This window comes from Bison bison, unplaced genomic scaffold, assembly GCF_000754665.1.
Source record: "Bison bison bison isolate TAMUID 2011002044 unplaced genomic scaffold, Bison_UMD1.0 scf7180017864373, whole genome shotgun sequence".
NCBI lineage: Eukaryota > Metazoa > Chordata > Mammalia > Artiodactyla > Bovidae > Bison > Bison bison.
The window spans coordinates 5,081,053-5,107,053 of NW_011494945.1; the positions used below are offsets into that span (position 1 = coordinate 5,081,053).

The 26,001-nt window shown below is 38.9% G+C and overlaps 1 protein-coding gene across 6 annotated transcripts in view; it reads left to right on the plus strand.

The window, feature by feature from the left end:
• Positions 1–26,001, plus strand: part of CDK19 (cyclin-dependent kinase 19) — a 272,481-nt gene that overhangs the window by 219,729 nt on the left and 26,751 nt on the right. For all 6 annotated transcript variants that reach the window (XM_010856610.1, XM_010856605.1, XM_010856609.1 and 3 more), the window contains one exon: positions 407–547. In XM_010856610.1, coding sequence (XP_010854912.1) covers positions 407–547 — 141 coding nt within the window. The remainder of the gene's footprint in view (positions 1–406; positions 548–26,001) is intronic.

Genomic DNA, 26,001 nt, shown 5'->3' on the forward strand with positions numbered 1-26,001 from the left:
TAATTCTGATATACATGCAGTCAGTAATGTTACCCAAATGCACTAAGTACTAACTTTATTTTATAGAACAGTAAAGATTTACAGAGTTTTTTTCCCTTTCTGTCAGTAGAGAATACAATTAATGCTATTTTAAGGCAGGTTTTAAATTATAAACCCTTTTTACTTCTTGGTTTTACTTAATGCAAATCTTAATGGTTTCAGTAAGTCATCACAACAACCACATTAATAATCTCACATTCACCCTCAATATAGATTCTGTTTTGGTTTGAGCTTATTATTTATTTTTCTTTGTGTTATTATTGGCCCTTAATACGTAATCTTAAAATGTACTTATTGCAGCCTTTATTGTGTTTTGTTGACATAGGCAAAGACTATGTTACTCTAATATATATTTTCTAATTTTTAGCATATTATTAAGTTTCACCGTGCATCAAAAGCAAATAAAAAGCCCATGCAGTTGCCAAGATCTATGGTTAAATCATTACTTTACCAGATTCTTGATGGGATCCATTACCTCCATGCAAATTGGGTGCTTCACAGAGATCTGGTAAGTATGTTTCTTTTAAATTGATCAATGTTTTCTTCTCTCCTTATAAAAATAACTTTTCTTCTTGGTACAGTTATGATGAACATTAATTATAGAAAAATTTGAAAATGCGCAAAAAGAAGGAAATAAAAATCACCCATAAGCCTATGATCAAAAGATTACCATTATTAACTTTTAGTGTATGTTCTTTCCTTGCATTGACACACAACTGTAAAATGTCAATGTGGTTTTTAACAAATGACCTGCATAATCTTCATGAGATGGCTGTATGTAAAACAAATACCTTTTAATCCATTTGTTTTTCATAATTTTGCTTACTGTTAGTAAAAATGTTAATAATTAAAGACCGAGTTCGTATTGTTTTCAAAGCTAAACTGAAATAATGACATTGTATCCAGTAAGTAGAATTAAGTAAATGAATAAATCTAACAGGGGAAATATACTTATTAGGCGTATTAACCACAATTCAAATATTTGATTTTACTTTTTTACTCAGCACACACATAACAAAAATTTATTAACATCAAATTATATGTTACACATCTTTTCATTGTTATCTAAATTTAGTTTATGTTGATGAAATTCTTTTGTTTGTTCTTAAGAAATATGGGTGCTGAATAGCTGTAATACCCATGAGTTTCTAATTGGAAGTTTTATTTTGCTTAGGCTTTTGGAGATTCTAGGGATATAGTAGGGATAAATCTAAGTCGACTCAGTTCTTATAATTGAGAGGAAGTATTTACTATAGAAAGGAATGGTACCTTGTCACTTAGACCTAGTCTTCTGACTTGAGCATCTCGTGATATGGCATTTAAGTTAAATTGGGGCCAAATGGCAGCACAGAGCTGCATTTACCATTTCAACAGAAGCATTTCACCTCATAATTTTAAACTGAGGTTCTCATTGCGTTCCACGTATCTGCTTTACTATTACCTGTGAATCAGCATGTATGAAAATAATTCTTGGGTACATGAAGTTCTAGGTCAAACCCTCCTTCATAAATGGTTTTAGATTTTAATTTGCTACTTAATATAGCCTATGTGAGTTATATTTTTGAGGTCATATTCATGTTTGAATCATTTATCAGAATCCTTTGCTGAAGATTAATCTCAACTCTTTTTTCATAAAATTGTATATTTCTTCTAAATAGGATGTGGTGTTAGTGTGTTAGTCGCTCAGTCCTGTCCAACTCTTGGCAGCCCCATGAACTGTAGCTTTAATGAAGATTAATCTCAACTCTTTTTTCATAAAATTTTATATTTTTTCTAAATAGGATAGTTCAACACATTTTATTTGTGATGGCACTACCTGCATATCCAGTAGTACTAAAACCTGATATCGCCAGGATTCAGTTTTCACCCACCCAAACTTGCTGCTGCTTTAATGTCCTCTATCCTGGTGACTCAGATGATAAAGAATCTGCCCACAATGCAGGAGATCCGGGTTCGATCCCTGCATTGGGAAGATCCCCTGGAGAAGGAAAGGCTACGCGGTCCAGTCTTCTTGCCTGGAGAGTTTCATAGACCGAGGAGCCTAGTGGGCTACAGTCCATGGGGTTGCAGAGTCAGACACACTGAGCGACTAATACTTACAGACATCCTGGTGATGGCACAACCCTCCTTCTAGCCTAGAAATTTCTTTTACCACTTGCAGGCCCTTGTACTCCACATCTGGAACGTGTCTGGTCCTGCCAGTCTCCCCACTGAAATCTCTCTTCCATTCCTCTGTTTCCATTCCTAGTGCCTCATTCCTAGTTCAGGCCTTTACTATCCTTTTCTCGTGGGATGGTGCTAGCCTCTTGTCTCCTTGTCAACCATCCTTTTCCCTTCCAGTCCACTGTAGACCTTTAGAATAATTACTCAGTCCCTGCTCAGGAACTTTGAAACAGTTCCTCACTGCTTAGAGACTAAAGCTCTCATTCCTTTTTTGGCTTCTGAGGTCTTGTCAGGTATACCTATAGCTGCCTTTAAAATTTTTCTCCGATATCCCTATAATCTCTCACATGCAGTATACGGATGAACTACTGATGATTCTTTAGATCCTCCTGAGATTTCCTGCCTCAGTGGCATTTATTTCTCTTGTCTTAAAACACTTTACCCTGTCTCTACATATTCAGATATTACCTGTTCTTCAGAACTTGCACAAATGTTAAACTTATCCTCATATCCATCCCTACTTGAAAATAATCTGTCCTCCTTGTTGGTTACTGTTATACTTCATCTTTGCTCCTCTTCTGGCATTTGTCTGTTAGCACTATAGTAATTTATATAGATGTCTAGAAGATGTTCTAGGCCATAAAGTTATTGAGAGAGTGGGGTCAGTGGTTCATTTTGGTATACTGTTGCTCCGGTATACAGTAGATACTGAGTGAAAATTTCCTTCGGAGAAGGCAATGGCACCCCACTCCAGTACTCTTGCCTGGAAAATCCCATGGACAGAGGAGCCTGGTAGGCTGCAGTCCATGGGGTCACTAAGAGTCGGATGCGACTGAGCAACTTCACTTTCACTTTTCACTTTCATGCATTGGAGAAGAAAATGGCAACCCACTCCAGTATTCTTGCCTGGAGAATCCCAGGGACAGAGGAGCCTAGTGGGCTGCCATCTATGGGGTTGCACAGAGTCGGACATGACTGAAGTGACTTAGCAGCAGCACCAAATATTTCCGTAATGAATGAGTATCAGTAAGAATATTGATTATTACAGCATGTTTTTTTATTTCCTTGTATTAATATGTGCAAAGCATGGACTGGTGAGGACAGTACAAACATAACTATATCAAGACCTTCTTAGGAATTTAGTTTGAGAGAAGAAATATAACATGTACGCAAACAATTATACTACAAGACAGATGAGAGAGATTGTGATCATGGCAATGTGAGAAGTACAGACTAAATGCTACTCAAGGTTAAAAGAGGTTCTGAATGGGGGGATAAGGGAAAGCTTCAGAGGGTGCCATTTAGAACTTAAAGAGAGATTTGGGAGACGAGGGTAACCTGATGGAGTGTTGGATGTGACATTTCTGCGGGGAGAAAGCACTTGAATTATCTCAGAAAGAATGTGTATTTCTGTCAGGTTCAGAAATGGATAAGCTGAATTAGGGTAGTATGAAGTCAGGCTAGGAAGATAGGAGTTGGAGCCTGATTGAGGAAGCCCCTAAATATCAGGCTAGGGAGTTCATTTGTTTTTAAGTACTGAAAGTTTGTAAGCAACAGAATTAAGGGTTTTTTTCCTGATTAAATTATTATTCCCTATTAAAGAAGCCACCACTGATTATTATTACCTCTTACATAGCATGGACTAGATACACACACACACACATACATATATATACATACATATACACTCAATATATATATTATATATATTAGTGAATTATAGTTGATTTGCAGTGTTAATTTCTGCTGTACAGCAAGGTGATTCAGCTACACATACACTTTTTTTTAGTATTCTTTTCCTTTATGGTTTATCATAGGATATTGAATATGTTCCCTGTGCTGTAGGACCTTATTGTTTATCCGTTTTACGTAGAATAGCTTTCATCTGCTAACCCCAGCCTCCCATTCCATCCTTCCCCCAACCCTCTTCCCCTTGGCAACCACAAGTCTGTTCTGTATGTCTGTGAAACTGCTTTCGTTTCATAGTTAGGTTCATTTGTTTCATATTTTAGATTCTACATACAAGGGATATAATGCCATGTTTGTCTTTCTCTTTCTGACTTAATTTCACTTAGTGAAATTAATAGCCTCTAGTGGCATCCATGTTGCTGCAGATGGCATTGGTGTTTCCTTTTTTATGGCTGAGTGGTATTCCATTGTATATATGTGCCACATCTTATCTATCTCTTCTTCTTGTCAGTGGGCTTTTAGGTTGTTTCCATGTCTTGGCTGTTGTGAATAGTGCTGCTGTGAACATAGGTGTGCATATATCTTTTTGAATTAACAGTTTTGTCTGGATGTATATCCAGGAATATATCCAGACAAAACTGTAATTTCCAGAAGTTGGATTGCTGGGTCATATGATAACACTATTTTCAGTTTTTAAGGAATCTCCATACTGTTTTCCATAGTGACTGCACCAACTCACATTCCCACCAACAGTGTAGGAGGATTCCCTTTTCTCTGCATCCTCTTCAGCATTTGTTATTTGTAGGCTTTTTAATCATGGCCATTCTGACTGGTATGAGATGGTACCTCACTGTAGTTTTGATTTGCATTTCTCTAATAATTAGAGATGTGAAGCCTCTTTTCATGTGCCATTGTGCCATTATTGGCTGTCTGTATTAGCATGGACACAGTATTGAATTCGTGTTCTGAATGTGGTTCTGACCGAGTATAATATTTGTTTATATTTTACCTGTACAGTCCCCTAGTGCCTCTCCTCCTTAAATAAGTAACTCTAACAAGATTTGAAGCTTTAAACCAGTAAGAATAGAGTCTTTGGTAGCCTCCTTAGTTCTTTCACTGATTGTGAGGCCTGCTATCTGGACCATATTGTTGTACTGTCATGGTTTTGCCAAAAAATTTTCTGGAATAGATTTAAAACCATATGTTTACTTTATAGATACATTCTGCAGTAGATATGAATATGGTTAAAAGGGATATGATGGAGACTTTTGAAAAACTGTTTTTTTGTATGAGCTTAAGAGTAGAGTTGCAGTTTTAGTCAATGAGTAGGTTTTTTAAATGCTTCATTTCCTACTACTGTAGGAAATTTGGGTTTATACTGTTAGTCACAACTGTTTCAGAGTGTGTACCATCTCTAAATTTTAATTTTGTGTGAGAAATGTAGGAAATTCATACAATTAAAAGTGTTAGAGTAAATATAAAACTGCAGTGTAAAGGTATATCTCAACAAATTAAAAAAGTAAATAAAAACCAGTGTTTTGGACTTCACACATAGAAGTACATCAATGGGGTTGATGTTTTTCGTTGTGATTGAGTGCATATCTGGAAAAATAATTATGTCATTTGGGTCCTAGAATGTAATACAGAAATAGAGAATTTAAATAAAGTCATCAAAAGTGTTACTTACATTGAGAAATTGTTTTAAAAGGAAAGGAGAAAAGGAGCTAAATGTATTCAACTTAGCAAAGAGACAGTAAAATAGAGACATAAGTCTATAAATATTTGGAAGTTGTAAACACCAAGGGAGGAAAGATGTATTTTAATTTTACAACAGGATATTGCCAAGAGTAAGAAGATGAACTATAGGATGACTTCATTTTTATGACATTATTATTCTGGTAGCCTGGAAGAATGCCAGGATATAGTTTATCTTTTTATCAAAATTATGAACTTCTTGAGAGCAAGAATCAGATCTCACTAATTTTTGTATTCCTAGTGTTGGCGTAATGTTTGTACTCATAAGTTACTTGAATTTTAGCAAAGCATCTGGCAATTGCACATTATTCTTTAGCAAAGGTAGAGAAATGTGGGCTAAATGGTAGTATTGTTAAGTGGATTTATGGCTCCTTTGTTACAGAATCTTGCTACTGGATCAGCGGCATAAACTGAACTATAAGTTAAACTTTTTTTTTCCCTTCATATCTCTGTGCTTAGCAGATGATAAATGCTAGGTCTTTATTAAATGAAGGATTTGAATGAATTCTCTAGGGTTCTAACCCTAGCTCTGTCTTTTAAAAAATATGGCAGTTCCATTGCAAAATTCTAACTTGAGTTTTATATGGTAATTATTCTTCACAATAGTGGGCTAGTAGTGGGTCATTTGAAGTTCACAGGCACAAATAGCTAGTATATGGTATGCAAACATGGTACGTGCAAGTTTTTGTGAGATCCAGTTGGAGAAAATAATTTTACATCCTGTAATCTTTAGAGTTTTATTATTAACTAACCATCTATGGAACAGTTTTGGATTGGTATAAAGTTACTTCCATTTCAGACCTAGAAAGTGAAAGTATTACTCGCTCAGTCGTGTCCAACTCTTTGTGACCCCGTGGACTGAAGCCCACCAGGCTCCTCTGTCAGTTAAATTCTCCAGGGAAGAATACTGGAGTGGGATCTTCCTGACCCAGGGATCAAACCTGGGTCTCCTGCATTGTAGGCAGCTTCTTTATCATCTTGAACTACCAGTAGGCTCGGTTATAGCCCTGAAGACATTTATTCTATTAGAGTCACAGTTTTCTTAAGTTAATCGTGAAAGTGACAGCTCATTATTTTTGCTGTATTCTGTTCATTACAAGTCACTAGGCATAGCCCATGTTTGTCCTCCCTGGTGGCTTGGTAGTAGAGAACCCACCTGCCAATGCAGGAGACACGGGTTCAATCCCTAGGTTGGAAAGATTCCTTGGAGGAGGAAATGACTACCTACTCTGGTATTCTTACCTGGGAAATCCCATGGACAGAGGAGCCTGACGGGCTACAGTCTATGGGGTTGCAAAAGAGCTGGACATGACTTGGCAGCTGAGGACACAGGCACAGCCATATTCAACAGGAACAGCTACATAAGAGTGTGTGTACTGGGGGTGGGGATGATTGGAAACTATGTCTGAAGCTGCCTACCGTAGGTCTGAGAGGCTTTTAAATGATGTTTGGATCCTGTTATTGTCCTTTTTATTTAGTTAAAATACAGTAAAGAAAATGCAAAAAGTCCCCTCCTTTCATATACAGCCTCTTCCATGTATAAAAGCTACTTGCGTAGTAAGAATTTCAGGATAGTTCTAGTTCTAAAGAGTAGTGAAACATTATAAAGTACCAATTATTCCTTCCCTCTTCCATTCTTCAGTGATTTACTTGCAGAATTTGGTATACATTCCTTACTTTTGCCCTCCTCGCCTCTCCCATCACTCTTTCCCCACCCTGCTGTTAGATCACAAGTTTAATCCACGTAAACCTAGAGGGTGTGTGCAACTGAGATCCAGGATTTTTCACTTTGAACATACTGAGAGGTTCTTTCTTTGTTATGCAGTCTGAGGCATATTCTTATCACTAATATTAGTACCTATTATTATGTTTGTTTTTCTTTTTCACTCATTTATGTAAAGCAATAGCAAAAATGCAAGGAAAAACTTAAATGATGACAAAAACATTGTTTTCCAAGGTTGTTCATGCTGTTGAGTTCTACCAACTAGCTGACAAGCAGTAAAAGGACAGCATGAAATATAGTCCTTTAGCCAAAAAGAGCATTTGAAGACTCTTTAGGAACATCATTACAGGAAAGTGCTATATATGAAATCAAAGATGTCTTTCTGTTTTCTACTCAACTGGAAAAAAAGTGCTGTGCTGTTCTTCTTTGTGAAAGTTTGATTAAAATATTAAATGCTTGGTTGTTGGAGAACTGTCTAGAAAATCTCTCTGTGCCTCACAGCTTCTCCTTGTATCTTGTGTGACAAGGAGATGCATCAAAGTCTTTAATTTTGCCTATGCTAAACAGGGCCCGATAAGGGAAATGTTTATACTCCAAAGAAACCCTTAAAATCTTACTGCAGCCATCATTTCAGCATTTTTTAGGCATTTTGATAATGTTTTAGAGTTTTAGCTTTGGTCTTATGGTATGGGAGCTTTGAGATCCTAGATTTAAAAAAAAAATTATTTCTAAGATGGTTAATCTTGCTCCTCAAGCCTTAGTTTATTCATTTGTGAAATGGCAGTGATAGGTGCTTTACATGGCTGTTGAGTCTGTAGTGTTAGCTCTAGAGTTCCTGAATTCCTGATTTTCTGAAGAAGCTTCTTCCGTACATTCTTCTGAATATCATCAGCAATCCAGTATTGCCCTTGCTTTTAACTGCTTTCTTCTCTGGAATTCCTTTAGCCTGATGCTCTTCCTAGTCCCTTCTGGTTTACAGAGTAGAGCCCTACTATAAATATGTGAAACATGCTTCTTGGTATTTAAAAAAAAAAGGTAGGCCATGTTTCATCTGGTTTATATTTAAATATTGCTAATATTTTTTGCCAAGTCTTGTATTTAAGAATACAAGAAACTTGCTTAAATGAGATCAAAGTTAGTGTTTCACATAACTTTTCATTCAAACAATTCCATGTTAATCAAATGACTATTATTTTTCATTTGATTTATTAAGAATTGTGACAGAAAGTAGTATTTATTTTAATATGATTTAATCACCCTAATTTCTTTCAGAATGCAGAGCTAACAATGAAAAAAGTTAAATGTGGCCTGTTTATTCTAACCTGTAATTTTAGGTGATTCTGGATAGTCACAGATCTTGTCACACTGAAGATTCACACTAGGGCTTTTGTGGGTGACCTTTGATTCCTTAGAGCTAGTCCTCCACGGTCAGTGGCTCAGCTGCTCCTGACGGCAGTCTGAAGGCCTTTGACTGTGGTGACGCCATCTGTGTGCAGTGACTCCTGTCCTGCTCCCTCTGTACAGCCCTTGTGAAGATAGGTAAGGGAATGCTTATTACAATACTCTGGATCCTGCCACACATATTTCACAAATGTAAGAAGAGATTATTGAAGTGCTTTCTAGATGTGGGGCTGCAATTCATTTTGGCATGTCAGTTTTTCCATCATCCATACCCATAGCCTAGTCACTGGAGTTTCCAGCAGAGTCCCGTACATCTGTCGGTTTGAGAGAGAGCGTAATGCTCTACCATCTGTTGCACAGGCAGGTGATACATACTAAGAATCACACTTCTTAGAAGGTCAGCTTCAAAGGGGACGTGGTTTGACTCTCAGTGGCCTGTAAGGCCTCTTGAGCTTCAGCTCAGGGTCAAGATTCTTTTGATGATCGCTGAGTTCAGTATAGTTTTATTGCCTACACTCACAAACACATGATATAGAAGGTTATTTGCCAAGTTAACTTCATAGTCCCTAAAAGGGTATATAGTCAAGATATCTTCCACAGTGACGGCCATGGCAGAAACTGGTGAGGAACCAGGGCATACAGAAGGAGCCGCAGTACTTTGAGTCCTATGTTTAAAACTGAAGAATTAATTCAGGCATACTGTTTTATTAATTTTATTGAAGTAGAATTTGTATACAATAAAATGCACCCATTTTAATTACAAATTGATGAATTAGGACAAATATATATACTGCCACGGGCATTCTTTTTTGTATTATTTTTTTATTGAAGTATAATTGGCTTGCAACACTCCATTGGTTCTAGGTACACAACATAATGATTTGATATTTCTATACATCACAAAATGATCACAATAAGTCAATAGCAAATTTAGGGCAGTTTTCAAAGACCAAAGTCACCATACAAAGTTATTATAAAATGTTGACTGTATTCCCCATGATTTACTTTCATTCCCATGACTTATTTGTTTTGTGACTGGAAGTTTGTGCCTCTTAATCTCCCTCACCTATTTCACTCATCCCCTCCCACCCCTCCCCTCTGGAAGCCACCCATTTGTTCTCTGTGTCTCGGAGTTTGTTTCTGTTTTGTTATGTTTGTTCATTTGTTTTGCTTTTCATATTCCATATATAAATGAAATCATTTTGTATTTGTCTTTGATTTACTTCACTTAGCATAATACCTTCCAGGTTCACTGATATTGTTGGAAATGCAAGATTTTATTCTTTTTTGTGACTTGAGTAATATTCCATGGTTTGTGCGTGTGTACACCACATCTTCTTTATCCATGTATCAGTGGACACTTAGGTTGCTTCTCTATCTTGGCTATTATAAATAATGCTGCACTGAACATACGGGTGCTGATATCTTTCTGAATTACTGTTTTTGTTTTTTTCTGAAAAAATACCTAGGAATGGAACTGCTGGATTGTATGCTATGCTAAGTCACTTCAGTCGTGTCCGACTCTGTGCGACCCCAGAGATGGCAGCCCACCAGGCTCCCCCGTCCCTGGGATTCTCCAGGCAAGAACACTGGAGTGGGTTGCCATTTCCTTCTCCAGTGCATGAAAGTGAAAAGTAAAAGTGAAATCACTCAGTCATATCCAACTCTTAGCGACCCATGGACTGCAGCCTACCAGGTTCCTCTGTCCATGGGATTTTCCAGGCAAGAGTACTGGAGTGGGTTGCCATTGCCTTCTCTGGCTGGATTGTAAGAGATGTAGGTTCAATCCCTGGGTCCAGAAGATCCCCTGGAAGAGTGCATGGCAACCCACTCCAGTATTCTTGCCTGGAGAATCCCCTGGACAGAGGAACGTGACAGGCTGCAATCCACAGAGTTGCAAGGAATTGGACACAACTGAAGTGACTTAGCACACACGCATGCAGATACCAAAGAAGGGCCTGATCATTTAGCTGTGAAAGATTTAAAGACCCAATAGTGGGTGGGAACAACAGGGGTTAGCAAATGACATTTACCTCTTAAGTCAGTGGCAAATTCAGGGTAGCTCTCAAAGACCAAAGTAAACTAAAGGTTTTAGTTTAATACAGCACAATAAACATTATTAAGAGCTATTTGCACCTGATATTATGGATTGAACAGATACAGATGCTCTCATTAGGTAGGTCACTTCCAAGCCTTCAGATCTTGACTTTGGTCAAGACTAGACTCTTGAGAGGCAACTGAGTCTATGCTTCCAAATAAAATTAAACTCAGTGCATTAGTTTCCTATTACTGCTGTAACAAATTGCCACAAATTTAGTGGCTTAAGACACAAAGTTTCTTAGAGTTAAGAAATCCAAAATGGGTCTCATTGAACTAATAATCAAGGTGTTGGCAAGGCTTTGTTTCTTTGTGGAGACCCTAGGGAAGAATCTGCTTTCTTGCCTTTCCTGTCTTCTTGAGATCACCTGCATTCTTTGATCTTGGTTTACTGCCTTTTAGCTTTGAAACCAGCAATGGCTGGTTGAGTCCTTTTCATTGCTTCACTCTGATGCTGATTCTTCCCTGCTTTCCACATTTAAGGATTATTGTGATTCCATTGGGCTCACCTGAGCAACCTTATTCTATTTGCTACCTTAATTCCCTTTTGCCATGTGATATAACATAGTTATAGGCTTCTGGAATTAAGACGTGGACATCTTTGGGGGTGAGGGCAGGCCACCATTCTGCCCACCGCAGGCAATATCACAGCTCATTTGGGGTGTTTCATCTAGAGCAAGGGTTCAACAGCTGCTGTCAGAACTGCCCCATGCAAAGGGCATCTTCACCTTCTGATCTGTGAGGAAGAGCAAAGAACAAGGATCATTAATTTATTCATTCTTGCTACCTACCATGCAACTCTCACAAGTATTTGTTTTGGTCCTTGTGTTGTAGATGTGGGGAATACAGTGGTGTGCAAAATGAACAAGAAAGGTTCCTAAACTTGATTTTAGACTAGGAGGGAAATAGACATTAAACAGTCACATGACTAAATATATGATAATTTGAAAAAAACCTGTGGTAAGTTCAATAAAGGAAAAGATCAAGGTGCTTTGAGAGGATTTAAGGTGTGAACTGACCTAATCCAGGAGGTCAGAAAGTCTTCTTTGAAACTGGTGTTTGAGCTGAGCTGGAAAGGATGAGGTAGGAGTTGAGTGGTTGTGTGGCATGTGCAAAAGCCCCTGCCCACCACTGACATTCTATTTGAGCAGCACTGTAGGATGATTCAGGGCTTCCCTGGGGGCTCAGATGGTAAAGAATCCACCTGCAGTGCAGAAGACCTGGCTTTGATTCTTGAGTTGGGAAGATCCCCTGGAGAAGGGAATGGCAACCCACTCCAGTACTCTTACCTGGAGAATTCCCTGGTCTGAGAAGCCTGGCGGGTTATAGTCCATGGGTTTCGAAAGAGTCGGACACAACTGAGTGACTGACACACACACACATACAGGATGATTCCGATCCCTTGTTGGGAATGGCAGTATCTTCATCAAGAGGGGATCTTACATTTAAGGACTGATGGTTCATTTCACTAGGAGATTACTTATGATGGTTATTTTGTGTGATTATATTTTTACCTAAGTACCATCAGAGTAGAAGTCTTTTCTTGGTGAGCGCTGCAAGCCAATTAAGTATTGTTCATTTGCCAAGTGTGCTTTTGTTCTCATAAGCTTGGCCTAGAGCGCACCACTGAGAGACTTGGGTTCTAATCCTGGGTCTGCCACTGTGTGGACAGTGAACTTAGTTGAGGTTGGAGGTTTTGTTTGTTTGTTTGTTTTCTTTGCATTTCTTCATGAGTAAACTGAGAGGGCTCAGCTTCTTAATTTCTACCTCTGACATTCTTAATTTCTCAAGGTAATAAGACTGAATTCTTTGATTTGAATATGAATGTCACAAATGTAAAAAGAAAACTACTTTCTACCAGTGTTGCTTCTCTGCAGATGGATTGTAGTAGTTAATAAATAGGATAGCATCTGAATGTCTTTGTGGCTATATTTCCTGGCCTTGCTGTCAATGTGGAATATATCTTGATTATACACTGTTGCTGACCTTGAAGTTACTTAGGTAAATTGCCTTCTGGATACATGTGTTTGTCTTGCATTAAGCTTTTTATAAAGGCTGCTTTTTATTGGTTCTTGTTAGAGAAAAGAAAACCTTATCTCTGCTGTTCAGGCCTGTGACCACTCCTAAAAGGCAAAGACAAAGAAGTGCATTGTTCACTGTCTTGCAGTGCTGGGTTGGCAGCTGTTTACCATGAATACCAAGGTTTAATTAACAAGGATGCCCGTTACCTCTAGACCATTTTAAAGTAAAATGAAATTAATCATAGCATTTAATATTATAGACTGCTCCCATTTTAAGACAGCCTGCATCTTGTTATAAATACATAGTTTCTAACTGGGAAGGAATTTTTGCTTAGAAGTGGCACTTTAAATTGTGGTTAGGTTCTCTTGAATACAAAGGCCTATTTAACCCACAATACACTGAAAGTATGACACTTACAGAATTATGGAACCTAATGCCATTTTCCTGGATTTCTGTGGGAGAAGTACCGGTTTTTAGATTTAGAGTATTTGCTTTATAAACACATTTCATCCTTCTAAGGTGTTCCAGACAGTAGGCTGGGCACTGAGACTACAGGCACAGATGAAATACAGTCCCTTTCCTAATGAATGCTTGGGGGTAGGGGGAGATACACATAAATGGATAATCATAAAGGAAATTTCTTTTAAAAAAGAAATTATAAGGTATATTCAGGGATCAGCTATGTACAAGATGCTGAGAGCACAAAAGAATACATAACCAGGGGCTCTCCTGGAGGACTCACACTGAGCTGAATCTGAAACGATGAGGAGAAATTTATAAGAATGAACTGGGGGGCCGTGGGTGGGGAGAGCATTCCAGGCAGAGGGGACAGCATGAATAAGGGCATGGGGTAAGAAACTCTTAGTCACTCAGTCGTGTCTGACTCTTTGTGACCCCATGGACTGGGGCCCGCCAAGCTTCTCCATCCATGGGATTTTCCAGGTAAGAAGACTGGGGTGGGTTGCCATTTCCTTCTCCAGGGGTAAGAAACTGGGAGCACTTTAATATTACTGGTGCAAAACAAGAAGTAGTGAAAGAGGAGGAAGGAGAGAGAAGTGGGCACCAGATTACAGTAGACTTAAAATTTTTTTTTTTTAGGCTGTGCTGGGTTTTCATTGCTGCACGGGCTTTTCTCTAACTTGGGGGAGAGAAACTACTTTCTAGTTGCCATCTGCAGGCTTCTTATCGCAGTGGCGTCTTTTGTTGTGGAGCATGGGCCCTAGGGGGCTACATAGGTAGCGTTAGTGGTCAAGAGCCCACCTGCCAGGAAGGGGTCAGGAAGATCCCCTGGAGGAGGGCATGGCAACCCACTCCAGTATTCTTGCCTGGAGAATCCCATGGACAGAGGAGCATGGCGGGCTACAGTTCATGGAGTCACAAAGAGTCAGACACAACTGAAGCAACTCAGCACGCACGCATGCACGCCCAGGTTCTAGATGCTGGGGCTTCAGTAGTTGTGGTTCCTGGGCTCTAGGGCACAGCCCCAGTGGTTATGGTGCACAGGCTTAGTTGCTCTGGGGCATGTGGAGTCTTCCCAGATCAGGGATTGAACCTCTGTCTCCTGTTTTAGCAGGCAGGTTCTTTACCACCGATAGAGAAGAGAAGTAAGTGCATGAAGGACAGATGTGGTGGTTTAGTCATTAACTCGTGTCTGACTCTTTGCTACCCCATGGACTGAAGGCCACTCTGACCATGGGATTTCCCAGGCAAGAATACTGGAGTGGGTTGCCATTTCCTTCTCTAGGGGATCTTCCCAACCCAGGGATCGAATCTAGGTCTCCTGTATTGCAGGCAGATTGGGGATGCTAATAATAGATCATGTGTGTGTGCTCAGTCCTGTCCAGCTCTTTGCAACCCCACGGACTGTAGCCTACCAGGTTCCTCTGTCCATGGGATTTTCCAGACAAGAATACTGGAGCAGGTTGTCATTTGCTTCCCAAGGGGATCTTCCTGACCCAGGGATCTAACCTACATCTCCTGCGTTGCAGGTGGATTCTTTACCACTGAGCCACCAGGGAAGCCCAGAGAGGAGGAGATAGTAGATAAATCTTTAGGAGGTAAGATAATCAAACCTGAGGACTGATTAGATTTGAGGAATAAAGGACAGGTGCTCAGACTTCTGTTTTTGTTGACTGAGTGACTGAGAAGGGGGATACCATCAGAGAGGTAGGGAAAATTCAGTTTGAACATGTTGAATCTGAGATGGTTGTGGAGATGACCAGCATACAGCTGACATATCTCTAGATATATAGGGACTCAGAGGAATAGATTTTGGAATCATTGGCCATGAGTGATTATTGAAACCCTGGAATAAAGTAAAATTAGGACTTAAAAAGTGTGTTCAGAAGTGAGCTTGGCATATTTCAGGGTAAGTGTTAATTCTAGTTTCTTACAGTTTCCTTTAAAATGTAGAACTTGCCTATCAAAGGACCATGATTACTGACCATTGGCAATTTTCACTCATTCATTTATTTGTTCATTCATCCAGCAAATCAACAGATACATAAAGTGGTGACAGAAATATCTTCCCTGCTTTTTAGGAGGTTGCAGTCACAATATCAGATACTCTATATTTTTAAAACAATTACTATCAAGTTATTTTAAAGGGTAAATGTATGATAAGACTGATGCTACTAGCAATTGAGTGTTGTATTTCAGAAAAAAAGCATTTTTTTGCCCTGTTTGTTGCAACACAGAATCTTGTTTGTTCAAGGTGAACAATGGAGAACAGTGTAAACAAAGGAACATAAACTGAGGATTTTCTCCTGGGAACGTACTTCTGTATCAGATGTGACGAGAGTCGCGCCACTTCTGTATTTAAAGAAAAGAATAGTTGTAGCCACTAATATTAGGCTAGCACTGTTCATTGTTCAGAAACTAGTCTGATTGATATCTGATTGGTTTTTCCTGTCATTCAGGATTGTAGACAATTGTGTTTGTGTTTTTCTGTCTTCTTTATTGGTACTGATGAGAGTCATCTTGTGGGTTTCTTATTTTTGTTCCAAATGTCCTGGGGTAGGGAATGTAAAGCAAATTAATAGGATAAATTGTATATTGTTAGGCTGTTCTATTCATGATGTGCCAATTAACTGAAATAAACTTAAGCCTGTGAAAAACAATTGATTCTATAAAAGGAAAAAACCTATCTAAGATACACGTAAAACATCATGAATGTACATTCAACAATTAACTAAATTCTTGTAAAATGCAGATATTTCAAGAAAAATTTCTGAGTAATCATATGGTTTATCTCATTATTTCCCTGACTTTTGCCTCTTAAATACAATTTAACTAAAATGAACCCTGCAGCCTTGATTTGTCTATCCAATTTTATTGCTGATAAGTTAAATACGAGGTTTCCAACTCCTGCCATTTTTACTGTTTCTATGGTAACTAAAGTGTGCAAACCCAGCAGTATCACTTTCTTTCACAGCTGGCATTTTGTGTTCACAGTAAGAAGAGGGGTTTTAGTACAGCATCGTCTGTGTTAATTGGAATGTAACTAGGTCAGGACCGTTTTGGTATCCTCTTTCCATTCTTTCAGGTTTATGTGTGGGGGTGTGTGCATGAGCTGCAGTTTCCTTTGTTTTTTTTTTAATAGCATATACCTTCAGTTAATTAATCACTGTCAAAGTTAGTCTTTTGAAAATTCAGCATAATATCTGTAAACACACCTGAGTGTGGAATCTTGAGGGTTAGATGGAGTTGTTCCAAGACGTGCCCCCAGCCCTGTATTTCTTGAGTAATTCTCCTAAAAAAAAAAACCAGGGAAATTGATGTGAAAATGCTTTGAAAAGTTAAAAGCATCTTATTTTTGTTTTCTTTTCCATTATGATTTATGACAGGATATTGAAGATAGTTCCCTAGGTTAAATGCATTTTCATGGGTGATCACATTATTTTGTTGTTATTTTCAAACATCAAATATCTTATGACCTTAACAATTATTTACCTATTCTGAAGGGGATAGTTAATCCCAGTTAAGAGGTGTGCATTTCAAAATGATTCCCTCTGCGATTCCAGATTTTAACTTGACTACAGGAACCCTTCTCTGTGGATACTGCCCAAACTCTGGGTTTCTTAGCCTGTACAAAAGAGCTGACAGTCACTGCTCTCCCAAACCATGTCACCACTTCTGCCCTCATCTCAGGCTCTATCTACATGGAGATCCCACACTCACAGCTTCCCTGGGCTTCCAATAGACGTGTCAAAATCATTCTCTACTGACTTCAGAACTCGCTAGATCCTTGTCTCTCTCTCCTTATCCTCATTCCACTGCGCTGCTCCTGTTCGTATTCCCTGTTTCCGTATAGCACAACTACAGAACTTCTAACCAGAGTTAGCTAACAGTGATCGAGACTGGCTTCCTGGTTTTCTCCCATTCAGCAGCTCATAATCTACTTTCATTTCGTCTTTTTTTTTTTTTTGACTGCACTGCACGGCATGTGGTGTGGGGTCTTAGTTCTCTCATGAGGAATTGAACCCATGTCCCCTGCAGTGCCTAGTCTTAACCACTGGATCGCCATTTTCATTTCTTATGTGAAACAATTTTTGTTCCTTTGTCACATACTTTGTATTTTTATCTTTCCTCTTTATTTTTTTTTTTTTAAAGGATTTAAGCTCAAATTTTAGGAACTGCAAATAATGTAACAAATGGTACATAAATACTTGATACTTTTACAATTTTAAAAACTGTTATATCCCAGAGATTGCCATTCTCACTAAGGCCTTGAAAAATGTACTCTAAATCTCCCTTTACTGGGCATTCCACACTTTCACTACGGAGGGCCCAGATTCAATCCCTGGTTAGGGAACTAAGGTCCTGCATGCCACAGAGCATGGCAAAAAAAACCCACCAAACCTAAATTTGCCTTTGCCTGTTTCCCGCTTATTTGGGTCTCATTTACTGCAGCTACCTTCTGTAAATGCACAGAAATTATTTTTTCTAAGTCACCAATGACCTTCTGATTGTCTCTAAGTTGCCTCTTCTCAGCTTGCATTCTGCTGTTCCTGAAGACCATCTTTTCCTTTTTAAGCTCTTAGCTTCTAGAAGCCTATGCTACCTTTGTTTTCTTACCTTGGATGCTCCTTCACTAGTTCTTTTATTGGCTCTTGTTCTTCTACCCTTTATTCCTCTCAGCATTATTTTTTTTTCTTATTAAAAATACTGCTTCTCTAATTACAAACAATACCAAAACATAAAAAGTCAAACATTATGGAAATATATAATATAGTAGAAAATAACAATCTCTCCAAACCCTGCCATCAGAGATTGAACAGGACACACATATATCAGTTCAGTTCAGGCGCTCAGTTGCGTCTGACTCTTTGCAACCCCATGGACTGCAGCACGCCAGGCTTCCCTGTCCATCACCAACTCCCAGAGTTTACTCATACTCATGTCCATTGAGTCGGTGATGCCAGCCAACTATCACATCCTCTGTCGTCCCCTTCTCCTCCTGCCTTCGATCTTTCCCAGAATCAGGGTCTTTTCAAATGAGTCAGTTCGTCGCATCGAGTGGCCAAAGTATTGGAGTTTCAGCTTCAGCATCAGTCCTTCCAATGAATGTTCAGGGTTGATTTCCTTTAGGATGGACTGGTTGGATTTCCTTGCAGTCTAAGAGATTCTCAAAAGTCTTCTCCAGCAGCACAGTTCAAAAGCATCAATTCTTCGGCACTCAGCTTTCTTCACAGTCCAACTCTCACATCCATACATGACCACTGGAAAAACCATAGTCTTGACTAGACGGACTTTTGTTAGCAAAGTAATGTCTCTGCTTTTAAATATGCTATCTAGGTTGGTCATAACTTTCCTTCCAAGGAGTAAGTGTCTTCTAATTTCATGGCTGCAGTCACCATCTGCAGTGATTTTGGTGTCCAGAAAAATAAAGTGTGACACTGTTTCCACTGTTTCTCTATTTCCCATGAAATGATGGGACCAGATGCCATGATCTTCGTTTTCTGAGTGTTGAGCTTTAAGCCAACTTTTTCACTCTCCGCTTTGACTTTCATCAAGAGGCTTTTTAGTTCCTCTTCACTTTCTGCCATAGGGTGGTGTCATCTGCATATCTGAGGTTATTGATATTTCTCCCAGCAATCTTGATTCCAGCTTGTACTTCTTCCAGCCCAGCGTTTCTCATGATGTACTCTGCATAGAAGTTAAATAAGCAGGGTGACAATATACAGCCTTGATATACTCCTTTTCCTTTTTGGAACCCGTCTGTTGTTCCATGTCCAGTTCGAACTGTTGCTTCCTGACCTGCATACAGGTTTCTCAGGAGGCAGGTCAGGGGGTCTGGTATACCCGTCTCTTTCAGAATTATCCACAGTTTATTGTGATCACACAGTCAAAGGCTTTGGCATAATAAAGCAGATGTTTTTCTGGAACTCTCTTGCTTTTTCTATGATCCAGTGGATGTTGGCAATTTGATCTCTGGTTCCTCTGCCTTTTCTAAAACCAGCTTGAACATCTGGAAGCTCACGGCTCACATACTGTTGAAGCCTGGCTTGGAGAATTTTGAGCATTACTCTATTAGTGTTTGAGATGAGTGAGATTGTGTGGTGGTTTGAGCCTTTTTTTTGGCATTGCCTTTCTTTGGGATTGGAATGAAAACTGACCAGTCCTGTGGCCATGAGTTTTCCAAATTTGCTGGCATGTTGAGTGCAGCACTTTCACAGCATCATCTTTCAGGATTTGGAATAGCTCCACTGGAATTCCATCACCTCCACTAGCTTTGTTCGTAGTGATGCTTCTAAGGCCCACTTGACTTTGCGTTCTGGGATGTCTGGCTCTAGGTTAGTGATCACACCATCGAGATTATCTGGGTCATGAAGATCTTTTTTGTATAGTTCTTCTGTGTATTCTTGCTACCTCTTCTTAATATCTTCTGCTTCTGTTAGATCCATACCATTTCTGTCCTTTATTGTGCCCATCTCTGCATGAAATGTTCCCTTAGTATCTCTAATTTTCTTGAAGAGCTCTCTGTTGTTTTCCTCTATTTCTTTGTACTGATCTCTGAGGAATGCTTTCTTATCTCTCCTTGCTATTCTTTGGAACTCTGCATTTCAGATGGGTACATCTTTCCTTTTCTCCTTTGCTTTTTGCTTCTCTTCTTTTCACAGCTATTTGTAAGGCCTCCTCAGACAGCCATTTTGCTTTTTTGCATTTCTTTTTCTTGGGGATGGTCTTGATCCCTGTCTCCTGTACAATGTCACGAACCTCCATCCATAGTTCTTCAGGCACTCTGTCTATCAGATCTAATCCCTGGAATCTATTTCTTACTTCCACTGTATAATTTTAAGGGATTTTATTTAGGTCATACTTGGTCTAGTGGTTTTCCCTACTTTCTTCAGTTCAGTTCAGTTGTTCAGTCATGTCTGACTCTTTACAGCCCCATAGACTGCAGCATGCCAGGCCTCTCTGTCCATCGCCAACTCCTGGAGTTTACTCAGACTCATGTCCATTGAGTCGGTGATGCCATCCACCATCTCATCCTCTGTTGTCCCTCTCCTCCCACCTTCAATCCTTCCCAGCATTAGGGTCTTTTCAAATGATTCAACTCTTCACATCATATGGCCAAAGTATTGGAGTTAGTTTCAGCATCAGTCCTTCAAATGAATATTTAGGACTGATTTCCTTTAGGATGGACTGGTTGTATCTCCTTGCAGTCCAAATGACTCTTTAAGAGTCCTCCAACACCATAGTTCAAAAGCATCAATTCTTTGGCACTCAGCTTTCTTTATAGTCTGACTCTCACATCTATACATGACTAATGGAAAAACCACAGTTTTGACTATTTAAGTCTGAATTTAGCAATAAGGAGTTCATGATCTGAGCCACAGTCAGCTCCAAATCTTGTTTTTGCTGACTATAGAGCTTCTCCATCTTTGGCTGCAAAGAATGTAATCAGTCTGATTTCGGTATTGACCATCTGGTGATGTCCATGTGAGGAGTCTTCTCTTATGTTGTTGGAAGAGAGTGTTTGCTATGACCCGTTCTCTTGGCAAAACTCTTATTAGCCTTTGCCCTGCTTCATTCTGTATTCCAAGGCCAAATTTGCCTGTTACTCCAGATGTTTCTTGACTTCCTACTTTTGCATTCCAGTCCCCTAGGACATCTTTTTTTGGTGTTCTAGAAGGTCTTGTAGGTCTTAATAGAACTGTTCAACTTCAGCTTCTTCTGCGTTACTGGTTGGGGCATAGACTTGGATTACTGTGATATTGAATGGTTTGCCTTGGAAATGAACAGAGATCATTCTGTCGTTTTCGAGACTGCAGCCAAGTACTTTGCTTTGGACTCTTGTTGACTATGATGGCTACTTCATTTCTTCTAAGGGATTCTTGCCCACAGTAGTAGATACAATGGGCATCTGAGTTAAATTCATCCATTCCAGTTTTTAGTTCGCTGATTCCTAAAATGTCGACATCACTCTTGCCATCTCCTGTTTGACCAGTTCCAATTTGCCTTGATTCATGGACCTAACATTCCAGGTTCCTATGCAATATTGCTCTTTACACACACACATAATAAATCATGCAATTTGTAAAAATTATGGATAAGACAGAAAGATAACAAAATGATGCTTATTCTAGTTATGTAAAACCTAGTCTTTCCACGTCCCCACATTGTGATGGGCAGCTCCCTCTAACCTTTGCCTTACCCCTTCTCTGCTGCTCTTCTCACATGGACTCCAACCACATTGACCCTTTTGCTTTTTCTCCAGTTAGCCAGCCTGCCAGCTCACCAGTGTTTTTCCTGACTGCTCCAAACAACCATGACCTTGGCCTACTGGTAATCTTACTGCAGCCCTCATAACTTTCAGACCACAGGCCAGACGTGGTCAAGAACCTATCCAGTTCTGGTACCGAAGTGACTTGTGCCAAAGCAGAACCATTGGAAAGAGCAGGCCAGCCCTCCCTTGGGCTTCCTTCTGTTTAGAATCATCAGTGCCGTATCACTCTATTCTGCCCAGTACCCACTGTCCTCCCTGGTGTGTCTGCAGTTCACCCGTCTTCAGGCATTGAACTGCTCTTCCCTTATTACTGCACTTCTGTCAGGTCTTATCCCAAATATGACCTTCTCATGGAAGTATTATCTAAGTAATTTAAAAGAATGCTTGCTAAGTCACTTCAGTCATGTCTGACTCTGCGTGACCCCATAGACAGCAGCCCACCAGGCTCTCCCATCCCTGGGATTCTCCCCATCCCTGGTGTTCTCCACCCCAGAACACTGGAGTGGGTTGCCATTTCCTTCTCCAATGCATGAAAGTGAAAAGTGAAAGTGAAGTCGCTCAGTCGTGTCCGACCCTCAGCGACCCCATGGACTGCAGCCCACCAGGCTCCTCCATCCATGGGATTTTCCAGGCAAGAGTACTGGAGTGGGGTGCCATTGCCTTCTCCGAAAGAATGCTTAAGTAATGTTAAAAATAACACCCTTCTAACCCACTGTCATCAGTACCTCATCCCTATTCCTTTACTTTTTGTCTGTATTATCTTAGTGTATGATAAACACAAAAAGAATATTCGACAGATTTGTATGTACCTTATTACATGGTGAAACAGTCGAGAGCCTATCACTTAACCCAGTAACTGGAACATTACCAATAGCTTGTTTCTGTTTTATCTTTTCCCCCTTATCCTGTCCTGCTTCCTCCCAAGAAGTAACAAAACATCCTGAATTTTGAACCTATCATACACCCCTTCAAAAGTAATAGGTTTATCACATTTGTATATATGCCTAGACAGTACATTTTTAAGCTATTTTTTAGCTTTGCTTGGTTTTAAGTTTTATGAAAATGGCATCCTGCTATATATAGTCTTCTGAAATGTGCTTTTTTCCCTTCAACATAGTGCTTCCAAGATCTGAACATTTTTTACCTTTATTTGTAATTCAGTGATTTTCACTGCTATTTTTAAAATTCATTGTGTGACTCTATCACATTTAATTTCTCCATTTTCCTATTAGCTAGAAATTTGGGTTGTGTCCAGATTTTTTTTTTTTTCTTTTTTGAGGATTACAAAATGCACTATGGATATTCTTTAGTGTATCTAAAAAGGGAATTACTCAGTTGAAGGGTATGCAATTGTTCAGTTTTGCAAGATGATGCCAAATTGTTTTCCAAAGAAGTTGTACCAGTTTATTCTCCCACCAGCAGTATACTGGAATTTCCCCTGACCTATTTCCTACTCAACTGTTCTTAATTGTTAACCAGTCTGCTAGGTATAATAAAATGGTGTCTCAATAGGATTTTCATTTGCATTTCCCCCATTATTGATACAGTGTGGCATCTTTTCATATGCTTAGTGGTTAAACTGTTTTCTTCTTTTTTAAAATTCCTGTGCAGACATGTTGTCCATTTTTCCCTTATGTTGTTTTTCATCTTGATTTGTAGAAGTTCTTTATTCTGGATACTAAACCTTTGTGGCTGATCCATGTTGCAAATAGTTCTGCCTGTTTGTCTTTTTATTTTCCTGATCTTTGGTGATTGGAAGTTGCTTTAATTGCCAAGTTTATCAGTCCTTCCTTTTATGGTTATTCTTTGTATCTTGTTTAAGATATTCTTCCCTACTTTAGGGTCAGAAAGATATACTCCAGGTTTTTATTTCCTTCAGTTTTAAAGTTTTGTTTTTCACATTTAATTCCTTAATCCTCCTGAAATTACTGTATATATGGTATGAGGTGAGGATTTGTTTTACTTACTTTTTCCCCATTTGGATAACTTGCTATGCCAGCACTGTTTATTGATTAATTCTTCCATTCGCCACTGATCTGAGGTTCTTATTCTCTCAGTTCTCCATTCTGTCCCATTGATCAGTCTTATCTATCTCTGTACCAGTCCCATAATGTTTTAATTACGATAGCTTTAAAATAAATCATGAGCCAGATTCTTCTCTTCATCCCCTCCTTCTAATACCTTGTGAATCTCTTGGCTATTCTTAGCTGTTTGCTCTTCCACATACATTTTAAAATCAGGCTTTCAAGTCCCGCAAGGAAACTCTGATGGAATTTTGATGGGAATTGTATTGAATATATAGATAAGTATGGGGAGAATTGATGTCTTTACTATATTGAGTCTTCTTATGTATAAACATGAGCTCTTAATTTATTTAGAACTTCTTAATGTCATTTAAGATAAGGTTTCAAGGTGTTCTATATAAAAATCGTATAAATCATTTGATATATTTATTCCTAGGCATCTTACAGGTTTTTGTTTTGTTTTTGCTATAGAAATGCTGCTTTTGAAAAACTGTATCTCCTACCTTTTTTTCCATGACATATAGAAGTACAGTTGACTTGTTCATACTGTTCAAGTAGCCATATCTCCTGTTAAACTTTTTTACTATTGCTAATAATTTGTCTGTAAATACTTTGGGCTTTCTATGTAGATAATTATATGACCTGAAAATAACAGTAGTTTTGTTTCTGCCTTTCTAATGCGTATGTCTTTAACTATTGTTTTATAGTACTGGACTTACGTTGATTTCAAAAAAAGCTGAAAGTAAAAGGCTATTAAAAGATATAGCACACAAACTGCTAAAAGAATCAACTACAGTAGTGTTATATAAAATAGCTTTTAAGACAAGAGCATTATTAAGAGTGGGCTTCCCTGGCAGCTCAGTTGGTAAAGAATCTGCCTGCAATGTGGGAGACCCAGGTTTGATCCCTGGGTTGGGAAGATCCTCTGGAGAAGGGAATGGCAACCCACTCTAGTATTCTTGCTGGAGAATTCCATGGACAGAAGTCAGCCATAAAACTAGATGCAGAAATCTCTTGTATTCTCCTTATTATTTTTCCACGGTACTGATCAATACTGATGTACTGTATATTTGTTATTATCCTTTTTTCCCCACTGGAATATAAGCTCATGAGGTTAAGGATTTTGCCTGGTTTTGTGTAGTATGATATCTCTAGGATCTAAATTACTGCTAGATGCTCAGTCGGTATTTGTTGAACGAATGACTATGGAGGGTAGAGAAAGTGGTGCAAAAAAAGCAATGCCAAATCTTGAGCTTTTACCTTGAAATGCTCTTATATGTTCCCCCATGACTGTTGTCACAAGTTAACTTTTCCCCAGTTGTAGTCCACTTCCGACTGGCTTCTGTCTTTACTTCGTGGTCCATCTGTCTTTTCCAGTTCATCCTTCATAATACTACCAGAATTTTTTTTTTTCCTAAATATTGATCTGATTATCTCAGTGTCTTGTCTCGGCTTAGCCTATAGAATAAATTGTAGTTTCTCTAATGTGACAGTTATTTCTTCACTGAGCTTTCTATGCTCTAGTCACATCATACCACTTATAGGCTCTTCAGCATGCTATGTCTGTGGGTTTTCTTTGTGACTGTGCTTTTAACTTTTGGGTTCTCTGAGCCTGAAAGTCATTCTTTTGTTTATGCTTATCAAAATCTTAGTCATTCTTAAATTCATCTAAAGTCATTTCCTTCCTAAAGACTACCCTGATATTCACTGAGAAGAATCATCTAATCCCAGCAATTTCTTTTGCTGTTTTGGTACTTTCTGTAATCTGCCCTGTACTCTAAAAAAGTTCTCTCTCTTTCCCTACTAGCTATTAAGCTCTTTGAAGATAACGCTTCATGTTTTATTTTTGTTTCCCGAAAGTCTGCAATATAGTGTTTTATACATAATGGAGCTTTGATAAATAGTTGTCAGACTTATTTTGAAGGTTTGGTTTTTGTCTTATGCTGTTTTTCTCTTTCTGCTAACTAATCATGTCTCATGTCTTCAATTATCACACTCCAGTGACAATAAACTTCAAATCTGAATCTTCCTATTTCCACTGTCCTGACTAGTGCGACCAGGCCTCTGACACAACTCCGTGTGTCATCTTCTCTTTCTTGTTCCCCCTCCCAAATCAGTACCTCTCAAATTTTCTATCACAAAGACACCATTCTTCCAGTCACATTACCTCAAAACCTTGGTGAAATCTTTATCACCCTTTGTCTTCTGCCTTCAACTAGTCAGTAAGTCCTGTTAATTTCTCCTTTAAAATGATCCTCAGCTCCATAACTCCGTCTTCATTTCCGCTGAGCAGTCCTTGGGTGGAGCCCTTATGACCCATACCCAGTTCTGACACCTCCCCCCTTTCCTGTGCTTCC